At 36.3% G+C, this 18,982-nt stretch overlaps 1 protein-coding gene across 1 annotated transcript; it reads right to left on the bottom strand.

The window, feature by feature from the left end:
- Positions 1-217: 217 nt before the first annotated feature.
- Positions 218-18,630, bottom strand: ddhd1b (DDHD domain containing 1b). Its single transcript, XM_079375450.1, has 13 exons — positions 17,482-18,630; positions 15,242-15,418; positions 14,757-14,885; positions 12,841-12,988; positions 12,646-12,755; positions 12,456-12,562; positions 10,851-11,098; positions 7,760-7,835; positions 7,519-7,668; positions 6,704-6,768; positions 6,397-6,575; positions 4,202-4,450; positions 218-2,150 (listed from the first exon to the last, which is right to left on the bottom strand). The coding sequence occupies exons 1-13, from the start codon at positions 18,206-18,208 to the stop codon at positions 1,969-1,971; spliced, it is 2,547 nt and encodes an 848-aa protein (XP_079231576.1). The 5' UTR covers positions 18,209-18,630; the 3' UTR covers positions 218-1,968.
- Between the last annotated feature and the right edge of the window lie 352 nt (positions 18,631-18,982).

Below are 18,982 nucleotides of genomic sequence, written 5' to 3'. Positions count from 1 at the left end.
ATAGTATTGCTTTCCTGTTTATTGGGTCCCCCCCCCCCCCCAGTTGAGAACAACAGCTCTAGTGTCTCTATTTGAAGACTCATTATTGATGGTTAAAGCTAAATATAGTTGTTTTCCATTTATTCTGATCAAGGCCCACAGCAAACTCTGCTTATAGCTGATACCTATATTACCTATAAAGTCAGAATTTAAAAGCAATTAACAGAATGAGACAGAGCAGGCGGTCGATATCAATTTTAATGAAAAACACGAGGTTCATAAAAGAGGAACAGCTCTGTGTTCACTGAAGCCAAACATGAACAGACACGCTGGAGTCCAGTTCTGATTTATATGCACACTGCAGACGTTTCCCTCAGACACCTGATGAAGATCGCACTCTTCAGTTTATTGGCACATTCAAGGGTGAGGTAAGGAGAAATATTAAGTGCTTTTCTCTTGTCATCGTAAAGGCATGGGGGTGTCATTTTTCAAGATTACTGTAAACAAATCATACAAAATTAATAAAGAAAACATGGACGTAACACAAAAAAGATGGTATTAATTTAAAATGGCAATGTCTTTGTGACTGTACGGTTCATTAGTGCTATAATACATTAGAAAACAACATGACGAGTAACATGTTTAATATGCAGACTGCAGAGAATGCCACGTATGAAAAAAAAAAGTTAAGTGTTTCAACTTGGACAGAACTAAGAGGAGATCCAGTTGTAAGGGGTTTTTCTAACAGCCTCAGTGGAAAACATCCAGACTTTGTCTTTCATGCATGTTAAAGTATAAACTCTAATTCAGTGGTGATCATAGCAAAGAGTGCATTCAAATATGCAGTAGATTTCAGTGTCTATCATGCGAGTGCAGAGGAGAAATTAATGCCTCAAATGTATTGGAAAGAGAAAGGGGAAAAGGAATGGAAATGTCTGGAATAGTTCACCTAGAAACACAAATTCTGTGATCCTCCACCATGATGTTCCAAACCAGTATGACCTCCATGGAAGACAAAAGGAGAAATTCTGAAGAATGTTCTGGGCTGTGTTTCTCAAAAGCATTGTAAAGTTGATCCATTGTCATCAATGGAGTTATGATCAATTTGGGCTTACAATGCTTTTGAGAAATGCAGCCCTGGTCGATCTTTCCAATTGCAATCGATGGGAACTGAGGCTTTCAAGGTCCAAAAGGGATAATGAAAGGGATCCATACAACTATGTTCCAAGTCGTCTGAAGCTCAGGTCAGTGGTTAGTCACTGATGCATGAATATGAATATATCAATGATACTAAAATAACACTGGTCTCCTTTCAATGTAACTGCATGTAAAAAAGCAACTACTACAATTCTTCAAAATATCTCTTTTTGTTCCAAGAAAATCACATGAATTTGGAACAACATGAGGGTGAACAAAAAATGTTTTTGGGTGAACCATTCATGTGTGTTTACTAATGGTTATTATCTACATGCACTGCTCCCGTCAACTATCAACTCAATATTTGGCCACTTTTAGGAGTGATGCAGATTGTATTTTATCATCTAAATAATGTAAACATATAGTATTTATGCTTAATTTATAAAAAAAATCTAAACTATTATTTTTAGGCAAGAAAACACATCTTATGTACCCTTCTGATTGTGAACCTCCAATTCAGCAGATTTTTGTCAGTCATACTATACAACCACAACTTAGTCAATACACATCAGTCAATATGAAGAGTCTGCTGCTTTGGTAATTATCAAGATGCGAATAGTCAGAATTTCCAAGCTGCAACAAGTAGGATCATTACCACCATCTCATCGAGGTTAAGACCAATCCTAGTCTATGGATGTAGTGGAGAGAGGAGGTCTCTTCCATGGGTGTGCTTCTAAATTAGGGAAAACAAGGCAAGGACAGGATCTCTGATGCACAGTGAACAAGGTCTGCTAAACTAAATTAAGGGAGTGATCGAGGGTGGTGCTGTGTGAGAGTTCATATGTGTGTTTGTTATGACTCAGGGTTGTCTTCTGACATGTCATTCGCTTCATTTGGTCTGTACATGAACATTAGCAGAAACAGAGCCACATCGTGGGAGCACCAATAGGCTGTGTGCGACGTCACCGCTGACCAATAGCGGCTCTCCACCAGGCCCTCCCTCAGCTCGAAGTCGATGCGTTTCTCGAGCTCAACTGCAAAACAGCCACAAGAACAATGTCATTGTCACGCATTTTGAAGGTCTGGAGGTTTGATTTTCTACTTGACAAATCATTCGATACTCCTTATGGAAGCCATTTCAACCTTAGAGTAAAAAATCTCCAAACTGTGACTTTATTTCTCGCAATTGCGACTTTAGCATAATTGCAATGTTGTATCTAACAATTTGAATTCTTAACCACACAAAGTAACGTTACATGTTGCAAAGTACAAATTTACCTCTCCGAATTAATACATTTTGTAATGTGATTTTGCATCTCATCATAACTTCTTTTCGTAATTGTGACTTTATGTGCCATGTGTGTAACTTTATTTCCTATAACTGCAACTTTATTTCCTGGAACTGGGACTTTATATTTTGAAATTGTGAATTTATATATTAAAGGGGTAATATGATGCGATTTCAAGTTTTCCTTTCTCTTTGGAGTGTTACAAGCTGTGCATAGATAAGATCCCTGAAGTTGCAAAGACTAAAGTCTCAAAATAAAAGAGATATTCTTTATAAAAGTTAAGACTAGACCACGCCCTCCTAAAACGCCTTGTTTAAACAAGCCCCCACATGTCTACGTCACAGTGTGGGAAGATTTGCAAAACACCGCCCAAATGTAAACGCAAAGAAAGAAGGTGCAACTATTATTCTCGCTGTAGTATTGTTGCTGCCTCCGGCGGCATGTCCTGGAGACGCTGTGTTTCTTTGTGAATGCGAAAGTACTTTGTTTGGGCTTCCAAAAGAGGACACAACTAGAAATCAGTGGTTAAGTTATATTTACAACACTGTTCCGGAACAGTTCAACCCAAATATTAGAGTGTGTGCAGCGCATTTTACGGAGGACAATTTCCTGAACCTGGATGGGTAGCCCACAATGCCGGCTGTGCACAAAGGTGGTGCAATTCCAACTTTGCAAGGAGAGTCTGATGCTTCTGACTCACAGCCTGTAAGTATGTTTTCTTATTTAAAGAATTAGCCACTGTCGATTCAAACGCGAGTTTTGAGCAGAGTAGAATAGAGCTTGTTGTTTGTCGCTTCTCTGATCACAAATGCAGACATGGTGTTATGTTTACATGACGCGGTGCAATGCGACACGTAAAAAGACCGTATGAGTCATTATAATCAGTAATTAAAAAATAATGTTCTTTTTAGCAAAGTCATATGACCCCTTTAAAATGTGATATACCTTTATATCTCGCAATTGCGACTTTGTTTCTGATAATTGCGACTTTATATCTGACAGAGCAATTTTATGATTTCACATCTTGCAGTTGCAACTTTTTATCTCACACTGTGACTTCATACTGTATCTAGGAATGTTACTTTATCTTGCAATTGTGACTTCCTTTCTTAAAATTGCAACTTTATTTCTTGGAATTGAGATTTTATATGTTCAAATAATAAATGTATGCCTTAAAATGTGACTGTACCTCCGGACTGTGACTTTATATCTCGTAATTGCGACTTTGTTTCTGATAATTATGATTTTATATCTTATGGTGCAATTTTATATCCATGACATGATTTTATATCTTGCAATTGTCACTTTGTTTTTCAGAGCTGCAATATTATATCTCACACTGTGACTTTGTTTCTTATAATTGTAATTTTATTTCTTAAAATTCTGACTATATCTTCAAATTGTGAGTTTATAACTTTTCTATATGTCTATAATTTGTCTTTATAACTTGCAATTGTGATTTTGCATCTCACAATGTATTTTATATCTTGCAATTCGACTTTATGTTTGGTAACTTTATATCTCATACGTGACTTAATTTCATACTTTACACCTTAACTTACAATTACCTTTTTATTTTTTACTCACTCAGATGTGGAAACATGTTTCCATTATAATAAAGGATAAAAGTTATCAGTAAAAACAGCTGTTTTCGGAAATATTAGCGGCACCAAACTGCAAAGATATAGTTTGTTTTCAAACAGGTTTTGTAAACCAAAATACTGAAATCATGAAATTATGAGTACTGAGAAAATTATCAAATTGCACAATGACTTCTTTGTGTAGATGGTTCTTACAGGATGAGTTATCCATAACGACAGAGGCTGATTGTGACATGCTGGTGTCTCCTGTCTTCTCCTCGATTTTCTCCTCTGTCTTTTCCTCAACTTTATCGTCTAACTCCACTGGCCGGCCATCTTCCCCTTTCTCACAAGCCCCTCCTTCAGAGTCTGATGGCTCCTCCTCCACACCACCCACCTGTCCACTAGAGCGGGAAAATCTGGAGAACAGGATACCGCCAATGCCTTTACCTATACTTGCTGCTCCTGCAGAAAAAAAAACAAGTATGCACAGAAAACGTTACAATTTAAGAGTCATGAAGCCTTCTTATTTCAGAAATCACGAATGCTTTGGCACATGCACTATTTGTATATATATGGGTCAATATCACTGTAGGGTGCCTTTTGGTGTCCTGTACATAAATAACTCATTTGCCATGATAAGGTGTTTTATATTCATGACAAATGCATTACTTTGCTCTTTAGATACATTTTCTAGATTTTTTTTTTAGATTTGTATAAGAGGATGTATGTTATTTTGCTATGTCCCATGCACTGCTCATTAAATTTGAATGATAGTAGAATATTGTAAAATCATAAAATGTAAACATTTTGTTATCCTATTAATATTTTGGTAAATAAGAGATTTTTCAGTTTGCTTACTTGCTTTGCCAAAGTTTAACATGTCCACCCTGTCACCATAAAATATGCCAGAAGTGATTAGAATACAGCAATTTTTTTTTTTAAATATGTAAGTTTAAATATATTAAATTCTCTTCAACAACCAGACTAAATATTTAGCTAGTCACAGTTTGTTGTAAGCTAATATGTTAATTGAAGCTCAAAATGTCCACCCTGTCGGCCACTTAGACTCATGCATGACACATGCATGACTTTTTTTCCAAAAAAAAAGTCACACACTCTTATATTTTCTTGGACCGCCTTTAGCTTTGATTATGGCACACATTCGCTGTGGCATCATTTCGATGAGCTTCTGCAATGTCACAACATTTATTCCTGTCCAAAGTTGCATCAATTTTTCGCCAAGATCTTGTATTGATGATGGGAGAGTCGGACCGCTGTGCAAAGTCTTCTCCAGCACATCCCAAAGATTCTCAATGGGGTTAAGGTCTGACTCTGGACTCTGTGGTGGCTAATCCATGTGTGAAAATGATGTCTCATGCTCCCTGAACCACTCTTTCACAATTTGAGCCCGATGAATCCTGGCATTGTCATCTTGGAATATGCCCGTGCCATCAAAAAAAAATTAATTGATGGAATAACCTGGTCATTCAATATATTCAGGTAGTCAGCTGACCTCATTCTTTGGTCACATAACATAATCATCCATGCAGTAATTATCCAATGGGAGGATCTTACCTATTTGCTTAATTAAATCCAGGTGGTGACTTTTTTGGGAGGGCGGGCAGTGTATATATTAGCTGTCAAACGATTAATCCTGATTAATCGCATACAAAATAAACGTTTTTGTTTGCATAATATATGTGTGTGTACTGTGTTTATTTATTATGTATATATAAATGTACACACATACAGTATATATTTTGAAAATATTTACGTCTATATTTATATTCATATAATTTATATACACATGCATGTGTGTGTATTTATATATACATAATACATTTGATTACAGCTACTATTTGCAATGTCTACTTAATACTTTTTCATTTAACACAAAAATAGCTTTAAATAATCTTTTGTGGGTATTTTCACAGCCAAATGTAATTTGCAATTAATTCGATTAATTAATCGACACATCATGTAATTAATTAGATTAAAATTTTTAATCGACTGACAGCCGTAATATATACAATCTAGTAATATATTATAATTAATTATATACACATCTAGTAATATATACAATATAGTTCATTTCTGTTAAGTTTGTTTTGACCTATAATATATATTATGGCTTATGGGTTTTACAAATCTCAAGTTGTTTCTGCGACACTTCCTAATTGCTTCCTATTGATCCAATACTTTGCTGAGCTGTTTCTATTTATCGCTTTGCGCACTAAAATCAAGAGATATAAACTGCAGATACGCAGTAATTGAAGGCAGACTGCCATTATCTCAGTATTTGGGAAGCGTAATCCTACTCCTACACTGCACACTATACATTCTGATCGCCCCTGCAAGTGTTTTACTATTCCAGACGAGCTTTAATGACCTCTCTCTTTCCATCTCACCCATGATGCTGGCCTTGCCCAGGTTGGTTATAGACTCGCCGTAGTGTCTGCGGGGCTGCGGAGGGGAGGTGCAGGGGCTCGGGAGGCTCTCTGTATCAGACACAGAAGCACTTTCCTTTGATGGATTCAGTAGAGTGGGACGGATCTGGTCATACGGTGTGGGGCTGGTGGTGTTGTACCTAAAAAAAAAAAATCAATGGTTAAATGAATGTACAAAACTATATGCAGTCACAGAGTGCATTATATATTATAGAAACAGTACTTTATTTGCTTACAATATTTTTTCCAATTTAACACTTTTACTCACCAGTGAATTTGGACAGGTGCTATATTACTATAATGCTTCAGGATCAGAGGTTCCAACCTGTATGCCTAAAAGGAAACCATTTGTTTTTATTTGATTGTTATTTATATTTCCTGACTGATATACAGATATTATATATCTTTGATTACAATAACAGGAACTATATTGAAAGAAAAAATTGTGTAGAAACAAGTTTCACACAGAAATTGCTAGTAAATTTCACATTTAATTACAAAGAAATGGTAAGTAACACATTAAATCGAATGTGAATTATTGACGTAGAAAGACTGAAATATTATTTCCTTGTAAAACACACTCTGATAATATTTGTTTTATTTACAATTTTTTTTTTTTGGCTGTTTGGTTTGTCATATTTTAAAAATAATGGTTCAAAAGGGGGGTTTTCACAGTGAGGCACGGAAGAAACATTTTTTGGATTCCTTGAATCTTTCAATCAAAGGTTTTTATAGGAACCATTTGTCTTAGCATGAAGACAATTTTAACAATCTAAAGAACTTTTTTCCACTATAAAGAAGCTTCTGTGGAATGAAAAGGTTCCATGAATGTTCATGGAACCACAGAAGCCAGTAAAAATAAATAAAACTTTTTTTTTTTAAAGAATGCATTTGAATGAATAGAATTTAGGGACTATTTCAACCAATTAGAGCTAATTATTAATATAGTTGCATGTATTTTAATGCTATAATTCATTATATTTCCAGACCAGGTTTTGTTTCCCAACTGTCTTATAATATGGACCAGTAAAAAGAGAAATCTGATCCTGAGCTATATTTACACTGCAATCTAATCACACTCACTACAGGATCAGTGGGATGGAAGATGTTGAAAAGCCTCTGGCAGATGGACTTGGGTACAATGTGGTCCTGTGTTCTGTTGGTTCCGGGACGGACACCTCGCAAAGCCAAGAACACAGCCAGAGGAGATCCCATGCAGAAGAAGTTCTCCACCTACAATCCCAAATCACATGGTTTATTGATTAAGACAAACACAAACAGGAGGTGAGAAGGAGAAAGGAAGGGTACGGTTATACTAACATACCTTGAATTTCAGGGCTGGAGAGGGTCTTGAGGATGAGGTTTGGAAATGCCGAAGCTTATCCTCCAAATCCCTCATTCTGCAAATGAAATATTAAATTACATTTTTGGAGAGGAACATAACATAAACCAGATTAACAGAGGGATTGTCATTGTGGAGTAGAGTGCAGACAAAACTAAAAAGCTTTTAATAATTCATGATTCTTAAATGCATTGGAAACAACAGGGAAGCACTAAAATCAATGCAGCTGACAAACAAATGGAAAATATATTAAGAACTAATGGAAAAGGGTTGTAAAGGTTGATATTTCTAAATCTAAATCGTATCAGACAACAGAAATCACAGTTAAAATAACAACTATATTTGTTCTAGCCATGTAAAACTGACAGCCAGGACGTTAGTGGCTAAGATGTTGTGAATGTTTATTAGCAAGTTTCTGTTTGGTTGTTACAGTCCTCCAAGTGGATGTTAGCATAATGCTAGTGGTTGTTAGTGTGTTGCAGGAGTGGTCTGGGTGGTTGTTAGCATGTTGTTAACTGTAACAAGGTTGTTAGCATGTTGATATGCAGCTTCTAGTGTTCTGAGTGGTTGTTAGCATGTTGCTAGAGTTTTATGAGTGTTTATTGTTAATGTGTTGCTATGCAACTGATGGAGTATTCAGAGAGGTTATTAGTGTCTTGCTATTGTGTTCTGAGTGGTTGTTAGCATGTTGCTACAGTGGTCAAAGTTGTTAGCATGTTGATATGCAGTAGTGTTCAGAATGGTTGTTAGCGTGTTGCTAGAGTGTTCTGAGTGGTTGTTAGGATGTTGCTACAGTGGTCAAAGTTGTTAGCATGTTGATATGCAGTAGTGTTCTGAGTGGTTGTTAGCGTGTTGCTAGAGTGTTCTGAGTGGTTGTTAGCATGTTGCTACAGTGGTTAAAGTTGTTAGCATGTTGATATGCAGTAGTGTTCAGAATGGTTGTTAGCGTGTTGCTAGAGTGTTCTGAGTGGTTGTTAGCATGTTCTTAGCATGTTGATATGCAGTAGTGTTCTGAATGGTTGTTAGCATGTTGCTAGAGTGTTGAGTGGTTGTTAGCATGTTGCTACAGTGGTTAAGGTTGTTAGCATGTTGATATGCAGTAGTGTTCAGAATGGTTGTTAGCGTGTTGCTAGAGTGTTCTGAGTGGTTGTTAGGATGTTGCTACAGTGGTCAAAGTTGTTAGCATGTTGATATGCAGTAGTGTTCTGAGTGGTTGTTAGCATGTTGCTACAGTGGTCAAAGTTGTTAGCATGTTGATATGCAGTAGTGTTCAGAATGGTTGTTAGCGTGTTGCTAGAGTGTTCGGAGTGGTTGTTAGGATGTTGCTACAGTGGTCAAAGTTGTTAGCATGTTGATATGCAGTAGTGTTCAGAATGGTTGTTAGCGTGTTGCTAGAGTGTTCTGAGTGGTTGTTAGGATGTTGCTACAGTGGTCAAAGTTGTTAGCATGTTGATATGCAGTAGTGTTCTGAGTGGTTGTTAGCATGTTGCTACAGTGGTCAAAGTTGTTAGCATGTTGATATGCAGTAGTGTTCTGAATGGTTGTTAGCGTGTTGCTAGAGTGTTCTGAGTGGTTGTTAGCATGTTGCTACAGTGGTTAAAGTTGTTAGCATGTTGATATGCAGTAGTGTTCTGAGTGGTTGTTAGCATGTTGCTACAGTGGTTAAGCTTGCTAACATGCTAAATGTTGCTGCAGTGGTAAAGGTTGTTAGCATATTTATATGCAGTTTCTAGTGTTCTGAATGTTTGTTAGTGTGTTGCTAGAGTGTTCGGAGTATTGCTAGCGTGTTGCTCTTTGATTGTTGTTGAGTGTTCAGAGAGGTTGAGTGTTCGGGTGGATATTAGCATGTTTCTATAGTGGTCTGAGTAGTTATTAGCTTGTTTCTTTGCTGCTACAGTGTTCTGAGTGGTTGAGTGTTTTGAGTGGTTGTTAGTGTATTAATAGTGTTCTGAGTAGCTATTAGTGTGTTGCTATGCTACAGTTTTCTAAGAGGTTGTTAGAAGTGTCTTACTATTGTGTTCTAAGTGGTTGTTAATATGTTGCTAGTGTGTTTTGAGTGTTTGTTAGCATGTTGTGTCTTACTAGTGTGTTCTGGGTGGATGTTAATGTATTGCTATACAATTACTAGATTAATCTGAGTGGTTGTTAGCATGTTGCTATGCAGTTGCTACAGTTAAGGTGGCCATCCCATCCGGTTTCAGGTTGGTTTACCAAAGCAGACACTCATTTGTCCTCCTTCATACATTATAAAATGGTATATAATAAATAAATAAGTTAAAATTAAGTGATGTACATTTCAGACACAATATGGTCAGTATTGACTGTTTTGGTCTATTTCTTTTTTTCTATCTCCGATCAGCATGGTAGTGTTTCGTTCCTGAGTGAATCAGCATTTGTGAACGAATCGGATGAGTGATTCAATAAGACATTCATTAAGACAGTTATCCGAAACTGCACACTAGTATACTACTTTTACTATTTTAGCATATCTTTTTAGGTACAAATTGCAAGAGTAGTATACTAGTATGCAGAAATGAAATCAGCAAGTCACTTTCTTCATTCCTGAATGAATCAGCCGTTTTAAAGGAAACTGTTTAACACATTATTTATGCAATTGTATAAATGCATTCATGGCATCTTAAACAGTCTGCAACTGGAGATGCAGCTTCTTGAGATTTTGTTGATATTGATTTCATTTGATTGGTAATTGCATTTATTGAATAAATATACAGATTTATATGAACGATGATGCATACATTTAATAAGATTAGAAGTTTGGCCTTATAAAAAGTAAAAAAAAAAAGTCCATGGAAATCAATTTAATAACAATAATAAAAAACAAATCAAATCAAATCAAACGTTTTTGTCACTTGTTTAAGAATATTTTTCTGTTTTTATAAAGTGTCCTCCTTTTGGAGTCATAGAAATGGGGTCATAGAAAACAGGGTTTTAGGTTTAAAACTGTTAAAACTCTGAAGAAATTCTAGAATGTGCATTGCCATTGTGCTGCTGATTATTATTAGATTTACTAATATAATGAGAGGGTAGAGTGCAACTATAATTAGTTGTAAACCTTAAGCATGTGTTACGAAGATCCTCCAGTAGCTGACGTTCTTGTCTGCTAACATCAGCCTCCATGGCATCTGGCACCTCTTCATGAACAAAGCGCACAGGGTCCCACCCTGTCATGATGTCAAAGGTGATGACACACCCGAGTGAGTGGGAGACGATGGACACCTTTCCTTTCTCTGCAAATTCTGGGTTGCGCTCGCAAAAGAGCATGTAGAGTCGGTTCAACTCTTTGGTCAGACCCCGGGTGATCTAAGGATGCAAGTGCAGTGAGCATTAAATGAACAATTGTGACACTTTATTTGTGTACTAGGAAATATTAGGACACAGTGTGCTTCAGTGTGGGACATTTAGTCAAAGTTAAAAAAAAAGAGTGAGAAATAGCTATGCTCCAAACCCTAGTGAGCTGCCATGCTGTATACTGCCTACATAGACAGCTGCCTTCTAAATGATCATCCATTCGGAATGGAACCTAATAAGTGACAGACTTGTAACACTGGCCATAGGTACTAAATAAAATAAAAAAAACATGTGAAGTGCATGGGAAATTCAGTAACTGATTTCAACTGAATGTTGCTAAGTCAAAAATACTCTAATAAGCTAAAATAAATAGCACACACACGTATTTGTTAAAATAATATTTTATTTTTTATAATAAGTGACCTATATTTATTTATACTTTCTGAACTTTATACTTAACATTTCTGGTCCACAAATTACACTTAGAGACGCACATACTTGAGATAATATAATATTAATTAAATAAAAGGCCAATTAAGCACACTCAAACAGAGAACACTTTAAAGACTATATTTCTTAACACACTTAAGCACACTATTAAAAAGTGCAATTCGTAATAATGTCAAATGAAAAGTTTTACTTTAAAGTCCATTTATTGTTTTACTCTTTTGTTGTGCTTTTAATAAGTACAATTTTTTTATGTGTTGACTAAAATATATGTTGCATGTAAAGTATGTGATTATAATTTTATAACTCAGTATTACACTGAAAATGTATATATTTAACATATAATAAATTGCAACTTCTTCATGAAAATGTGATATATTTAAATACATTACATATAAGTTCCAGTAGAAATGACATTAAAGTGCATTTGGCTATACACTCTAACCACATTTGAAAGACAATAGAATTATAAAATCACACATAAAGATGTACTTAGGTGGGTCAAAAAAGTACTTTAAGGTTCATCTAATTGCATTTAATATAAATTTAAACTATCGTACTTTTTCAATTAATTGCAATTGACATGCAATTAAGTGTCTGAAAAAAATGCATTGTTAACATTTAAATATATTATTTTATAAGCATACTATTTTCATAGTAACTTTTAAGAATGCTAATGTGTAATTTCTTTTTTACATGGGAAATCCTCCTTTAAAAAGAACACATGATGCTGCCTTAGATTTTGGCCAAAATAAGAAATTTTAGAAGGCAGCATAATTTAAGTATAGTCTTTGCATAAGGAGCATGTTGTTTATGTACTAGATTTTGAAACATGACTAGTTAATAATGAGTTAGAGAGCTGAGAAAGAAAAAAATTATGAGAAAATGGAGGAAAGAATGGAGGATTGTGGCTGTATGTCACCTCATCCCTGTACAAAGGGCTTGTGTAGTACATAATGTCCATGGCACTGCTGTTCAGCATGTCCCTCAGACCTCGCACTTTGTCTGGAGTAATGGAGTCCACGGTGTCTGAAAAAGTATACTTCATCATCAATGATAATAGTTTTCAAACATAATGTACTTCGTTTTTTATTATTGTCCACGGTCAATACCTCCATCAAGGGCGAGTTTAGATCGCCATTCCACAGGAAGGAACTCGACGTGTTCATTTGTTCGGTCCGAAAAGTGCTTCTCCTCCATCTTGCGGGCAGCATCACGCATCCTGTCCGTCAGTGAAATGCATCAGTTAGTTTCAGGTCTAGATGACTGGTTTTGTGCAGATTCAGCTGTGTGATCAGTGGACTCACATGCTTGTATTTCTAATGATACGCCCCTGATCCATCTTCTGGCCAATCCCATGTACCACAAAGACTATGTGCGTTGTTTCAGGGGGCGTGTCCTCTGGAGCTGCCTCCTCTACGTAACCTCGATGGAGACGGGTCCCGCTGCTGGACGCTAACCAGACATGAAGTAAGAAACTCTGCTATTTTGTAACATTAATAATCACTTAATTTTATCTTTAGTTTTAATAATGAAAGGTTTTGAATGTGCACTTGTTGTGTACTTTAAATTTTAGAAGAATGGTTGAACTTGCAGATAATATAACATTAATTAAATAAAAAGCCATATGTGACAAAAGACCGCAAAGCCAGTCATAAGTAGCACAGGTATATTTGTAGCAACAGCCAACAATGTATGGGTCATAATTATCGATTTTTTTATGCCAAAAATCGTTAGGATATTAAGTAAAGATTATTTGTTCCATGTAGATATTTTGTAAATTTCCTATCGTAAATATATAAAAACTTAATTTTTGATTAGTAATATGCATTTCTAAGAACTTAATTTGGACAACTTTAAAGGCGATTTTCTCAATATTGTGATTTTTTTTGCACCCTCAGATTCCAGATTTTCAAATAGTTGTATCTCAGTTTTGTGGTCCAGGGTCATATTTTAGAGTACTTAAAGGTATACTTCACCCCAAAATTAAAATTATGTGATCATTTATTCACCCTCATGTTCTTCCAAACCTATATGAGCTTCTTTCTTCTATTGACCATAAAATAAATATTTTGAAAAGTATGGTAAGAGATTTTAAAAAGTGTACTACGTAATGTGAAATAAAGGTTTTACTTTAAAGTACTTTTTTAAATTATTATGTTTAATAAACTTTTGCTATGCTTTGAAGAAGTACACTTACTTCAGTTGACTAACATACTAAAACTTATGTAAATTACTTACTCTAGTGTATCACTTAATGTTACATTTAAATATACTGTGAATTTACTAAATTGCAACTTCAGCATTATAAATGTGTAATTGAAAATATAATTAAATACATGTCATACAGGTTTCAATAGAAATTACATTAAAGCATAATTTAGTTTAACAAACGCTTGTCAGCATATTTGGCAGTGCACTTTAACCATATTTAAAAAAATAAATAAATAAAAAGAGAAGTACTTCTTGGGTCAAAAAATACTCTAAAGGTCAGCTAATTGCATTTAATAAATTTAAAATAAAATACATTTTCATTTAATTTGGATTAACATGCAATTAACACGTGTCCGAAAACATTAAATTTAGTTTGCACTTAAGTATATTCTTACACAGTATATTATCTCAGTAATAGTTACTACTGAGGATTAGACTTATTCACAGTACATTCACTGTCAGTACATAATCTCTTGATTTAATGGTACAACAGCATTAAAGTACAACATTTTAAAAATTGTGTTTTTATTTTTGTCTTTTTGCTAGGCTAGTGTACTCTAATAATGTAATTTCAGCAGATACATGAATTGAAAAGTTAATTCTCTTTCTCTTGGGAAACTGCACCAAAAATATTGATGACTCACAGATTTTTGTCCCATCAAATGCACACTAGAATATGAAAGTCCCTCCCACATCATTCAAACAGCAAATAGCAAATCATGCACTGAATTTGGAACAACATACTAGCATAATGTACTACACTTTTGTTTTGCAGAAATTTTGAGTTCAACCATGGATTGGCAATTTTAAAATGTGGGTAAATATGTCCTGCCTAAACATCCAATTTTAACAGAAAATGTGTGAATGTGAGTAATTAATGACAGAATTTTCATTTTTGGGTGAACTATCCCTTTAAGACAGAATACTGCACTCATCAAGCCATTTCATGTGGTCTTTTTTTTAATGAAAAACACCATTGAGAATGAACTTACTCAAGATTGTTACAAACCTTTGGAGAAACCCAGTTTTTGAGTAACAGTCCGTGCGATCTTTGAAGTGGTAGCATCACTGTAAAGGTACACTTCATCCACGCTGTGCCAGTCCACGTGGCTTCGGCTCAGTTTCAGACTGTGAATGGCTAAGTGAATTAAGGGCAGAAGTCAAACACGTCTGTTTCAAATTACCTGACTGTTAAGTAATGCCTAACCAGCTCAGTTCATTTCAATTAAGGGTCTTTTTGACTATTTGCAAACACAAGTGACAGCCAATAGCCCTTCTGTAGAATACATGTCACCAGAGTTTGTCTTACTTCATATGTGTGTCATATGAGACAAACAGGATGTCTGGGTTGGGTTGTGGTTCATTCATGACCGTGCCTCTAGAATCTAGATCAACTGAACTAAGCGTCAATGTTAAGTCAGCCTTTTTTGTGTTCTTGACCCCTAAAACAAAGCTTCCCTAACCCTGAGTCCTATTCGTAACATTGTTTATTACCATCTTTGCTGTCCACCGTGGTGGCCACCACTTCCGTGTCAAAGGTGTCTTTCATCTGCTGGCCTCGGAAACGGGCCAGGTACTCCAGTTCAATGAGGTCACTGTCCTCTTCCTCCAGTGGCAACCAGGTCCCGTCCGTGAACCACTGGCCTCTCATGACCTGGATGTGGTCCTGTTCTGTAAATGCAGGCAGTATGAATATTGTTATCCGTTTCTGAACAAACATTTTATCTGACTTAAGCCCAAATACAGTTATCGTACACTGTAAGCAGCTGTGGTTGCCTGCATTCTACCGTAAAAAATACGGTAGCAACATTTTAGGTTTTACGGTTTTAACTTAAATTTACAGTTAAATACTGTCATTTCATTAACTTATATCATGTTAATATACCAACCTATGGAAGTACTGAAATCTGTGTTGTACCTTTGAAATGCACTGATTACCACCAAATGCAGGTGGTGATGAGAAAGTCACATGATGAACCAAAGCCCATCACAAGCAGCTTTTAATTAATAACATATATAGAAGATGCACAGTGTCATTCACACAAACACTAAACACCATCATGGTGACCATTAAACTGAAATATGCAACAAACATTAATTTAACAAAAATAGATGTAACATACAACCCTAATAAGCATAACTGATAAGAAGAAACTAAGAAGAAAGTTATTTTAAAGAAAAAACATCCAATTTGAAATGCAACGCAGGGAATGTCAATTTACGTTTTTTCCCCTGTAAATTTTACATTGTTTTTCGCTTCCAAAAACGGTATTTCATCGAAAAATTGTCTGAAATGTCTATTACAGTTTTTTTCACTGTATATATTTTATACAGGTTTTTACTGTAGCATTTTCACAGTTATTTACCATTAAAATCAGTCATATTTTACAGTGTAGGGTAATTTGTGAGTCTTTGATCGCCTAGTGTGACGAATTCATGGTTTTTGCGATTAATTAAATTAAATTATATTCGTTATTCACGTACATAATGACTTTTATGACTTTTTTTGTGGCTTTAAAGTCTATGCTTCATATAGAGAAAAGCAATATATAGATTAATTTTTTTCTTTACGTTTGTGCTGTTTTCTCAAACACCTAAATTCATATTCATCGATGGCACTTTGTTCACTCTTGAAGTGAACTTTTGTCTGTATGGTAGTTAGTTTCTTAGTTTTGGACTGTGAACACCCAGCTTGAAATTGAGAATGCAAGTACAGAATGACAACTGATTTCAATGCTGAATTGTGTCGAGATGTCTTGGCTACAATTTATTGTACATACGAGAGACGGTACATTGTAGTGTATAGCAGGCCGTAAAGGAATAGTTCATCCAGAAATGAAATTGTTGTCATTATTTACTCACCCTCATGTTGTTCCAAACTTGTATGAAGTAAACAGTGCAAATCAGGGTGACCGACCTAAACATTGATTTCACCCACAAGAATTCACTGAAATCTGTCTGCACCTTTGAATAAAAGGTTTAAAATAAAAGTCTGCCATTATTACAAACACAAAATGTGATGTTGCACTATAATGCTCCATTAGTAAAGTAGCCAAAGGGACTAGTGCAATCCATTTGAGGAACAGACCGTAATGTAAACCACACTCAATCTAACGTGACTGACATCAAATCTGATGCATGACTTTCAGGGTCAAGTTTAAATATCGAGCTCATTGAGATTGAAGAGTTACGGCAGTTTTGGGGGCAAATAATAAGTTAAATTTCAGTTTGTTTTTTCTCACACGAGATTATCATTATATTATCATTTCACACAATGAACTATGTACTACTACTTTTAGGACACTTTCATGGTGCTTTTGGAGCTTGAGAGCCTCAAGTAACTGTAATATTATTATACAGTCAAACCAAACATTATTCGGACACCAGATATAATTTGATACTTTTAAGTGGGTGCAGGACACTATAGTTCATGTAAGCGAGGAGGATAGCAAAATAAAGTAAACTGTGACATATTACACCCACAAATTCTTCATGCAGTGGACTACCAGTAAAACTGATTTGACACTTTGACCTGCCCATGTTTTGTTACATACCTTTCTATCAAGATGAATTTGTTCTGATACAGTTCTTATTGCCATTTTCTAAACTGTGATAATGTGAGAAACGTTGAAGGTGTCTGAATAAATTTTGGTTTGAATGCATGTATAAGAGCTGTATGGACATTCTGCAAATTAACATTGTTTTCTTTAATGTAAGCTTGAAAAAAAACTCACGGTTCCAGTAAACAGGATAACAGTCTTTCTTGTTGATGTCCACCTCGTAGAGTCCTCCACGGACACACACTGCGTCCACGTTGATGCTTTCTGAATCCAGCTCCGTCTCTTCTGTTGCGCATCCAGCCTCCGGGCTTTCGGTTACCGACTGTCTCCGGACCTCCGGTGCTTCGCATCCCGATGGTGACTCGAATAAATCCTCCGCTTCTTCCCCCGCATCCCTCCGTTTGACCTCGTTCGGGTTAAGTTCGCAGTATTTGCGATAAGCCAACTCGATTTTCAAAGAATCGTGTCCGACAAACGGTTTCCAGGTCCGCTTGTCCTCTTTGTAGAACCAGCGCACCTCCTCGGGTCCGAGATCCGTGACGACTTCCCCGCGGTGCCGCGAGCTGTTGGAGCGGTTGCGCTTTTTCGTTGCGACGGTCCCATCACTTTCGCTGTAGTTGGGGTCTACGGGGATGTCGAGATAAACGGAGTCCGGATCGGAACCGAGTCGACCATGATAGCCGGCGAAACCCTCTTCCACCAGGCCTAGCATCCGTTGGCCTCGGGGTAGCGGCAGATGTCCGTCTATACCCGGCTGCACCGCGTCCATCCCGGCGCGTATCGCGTCGCCCGTGGGTTCGTCGAAGCAGGACACACACGCATCCTCCATCCTTCCCCATTCACTGACATTTTCCCTGCTTTGCGAACAACTCAAAGATGTTTTGTCCTGACAAGCGCTCATCGCTGTCGCCGCTTTCTAGAAAACACGATTCCAGCACCGGTCAGCTGATTATAATAACAACAAATCTAACGATGTCAAAACCTCTCCTTCCCCCGGCGCGACCGGAGCGGCCAGCATCTGTCCGGATGCGTCAATCACACGCGCTGGACTTGAAACCCCATTAAATAACGGCGAATTCAGTCGCACAGTCCTCAACTTACACGCCACTTTCCATTAATATGCCGACTGTATTTCTCTCTGTGGAGCCCCTCTTGCTCTTTAGCGGCGTCTGTCCTACTCGAGAATGAATCTTTCTGTTGAGTCGGATCTTTTTAATGAATTGGTTCAACCGGTTCACAGAATCAGTCTGAACGAGTCGTTCTCGAGTGAATCTGTCCGAGCGGTTCTCGAGTCCCAGTTAAACCTTTGCTGTTTTTTGAAATATCACATACTTGGAATATGTCTTAGGCTTAAACTGTTTATAGTCTATTTTTATTTGGCTTAAATAATATAAGTAGGCTGCAGGCCTATTTTAAATAACGTTGTTTTAATAAGCTAGGTTAAAAATGCAGTAAACAACCTAATTAATAAACAAAAACGTAATATACTTTAAAAAGCATAAACTGAACTTTCTGTGAAAACTATATGAATCAACTTGGCCTTTATTTAGGCAAACTTATTGAGAGATACATTTGTTTCAGTTAAAATATCCTATTCAGTGTCCACTTTTACTTTTTGGCTACATTGAATACAATATACATAAAGAAGAGATGAAAAGTGTATTTAATTGTTTTA

Source organism: Barbus barbus, assembly GCF_936440315.1.
Source record: "Barbus barbus genome assembly, chromosome: 24".
Taxonomy (NCBI): domain Eukaryota; kingdom Metazoa; phylum Chordata; class Actinopteri; order Cypriniformes; family Cyprinidae; genus Barbus; species Barbus barbus.
The sequence above is the reverse complement of the archived record's forward strand: the minus strand, read 5'-3'. Positions and strand labels throughout refer to the sequence as shown.

What these genes read in the sequence shown, in the direction of transcription:
- ddhd1b (XM_079375450.1), bottom strand. Translation starts at nt 18,208, where the DNA reads ATGAGCGCTTGTCAGGACAAAACATCTTTGAGTTGTTCGCAAAGCAGG. An exon ending in TTATCCTGTTTACTGGAACC is followed by an intron (nt 15,419 to 17,481) that starts GTGAGTTTTTTT and finishes CTGCATTTACAG; the next exon opens with AACAGGACCACATCCAGGTC. An exon ending in ATCATTAGAAATACAAGCAT is followed by an intron (nt 12,756 to 12,840) that starts GTGAGTCCACTG and finishes ACTGACGGACAG; the next exon opens with GATGCGTGATGCTGCCCGCA.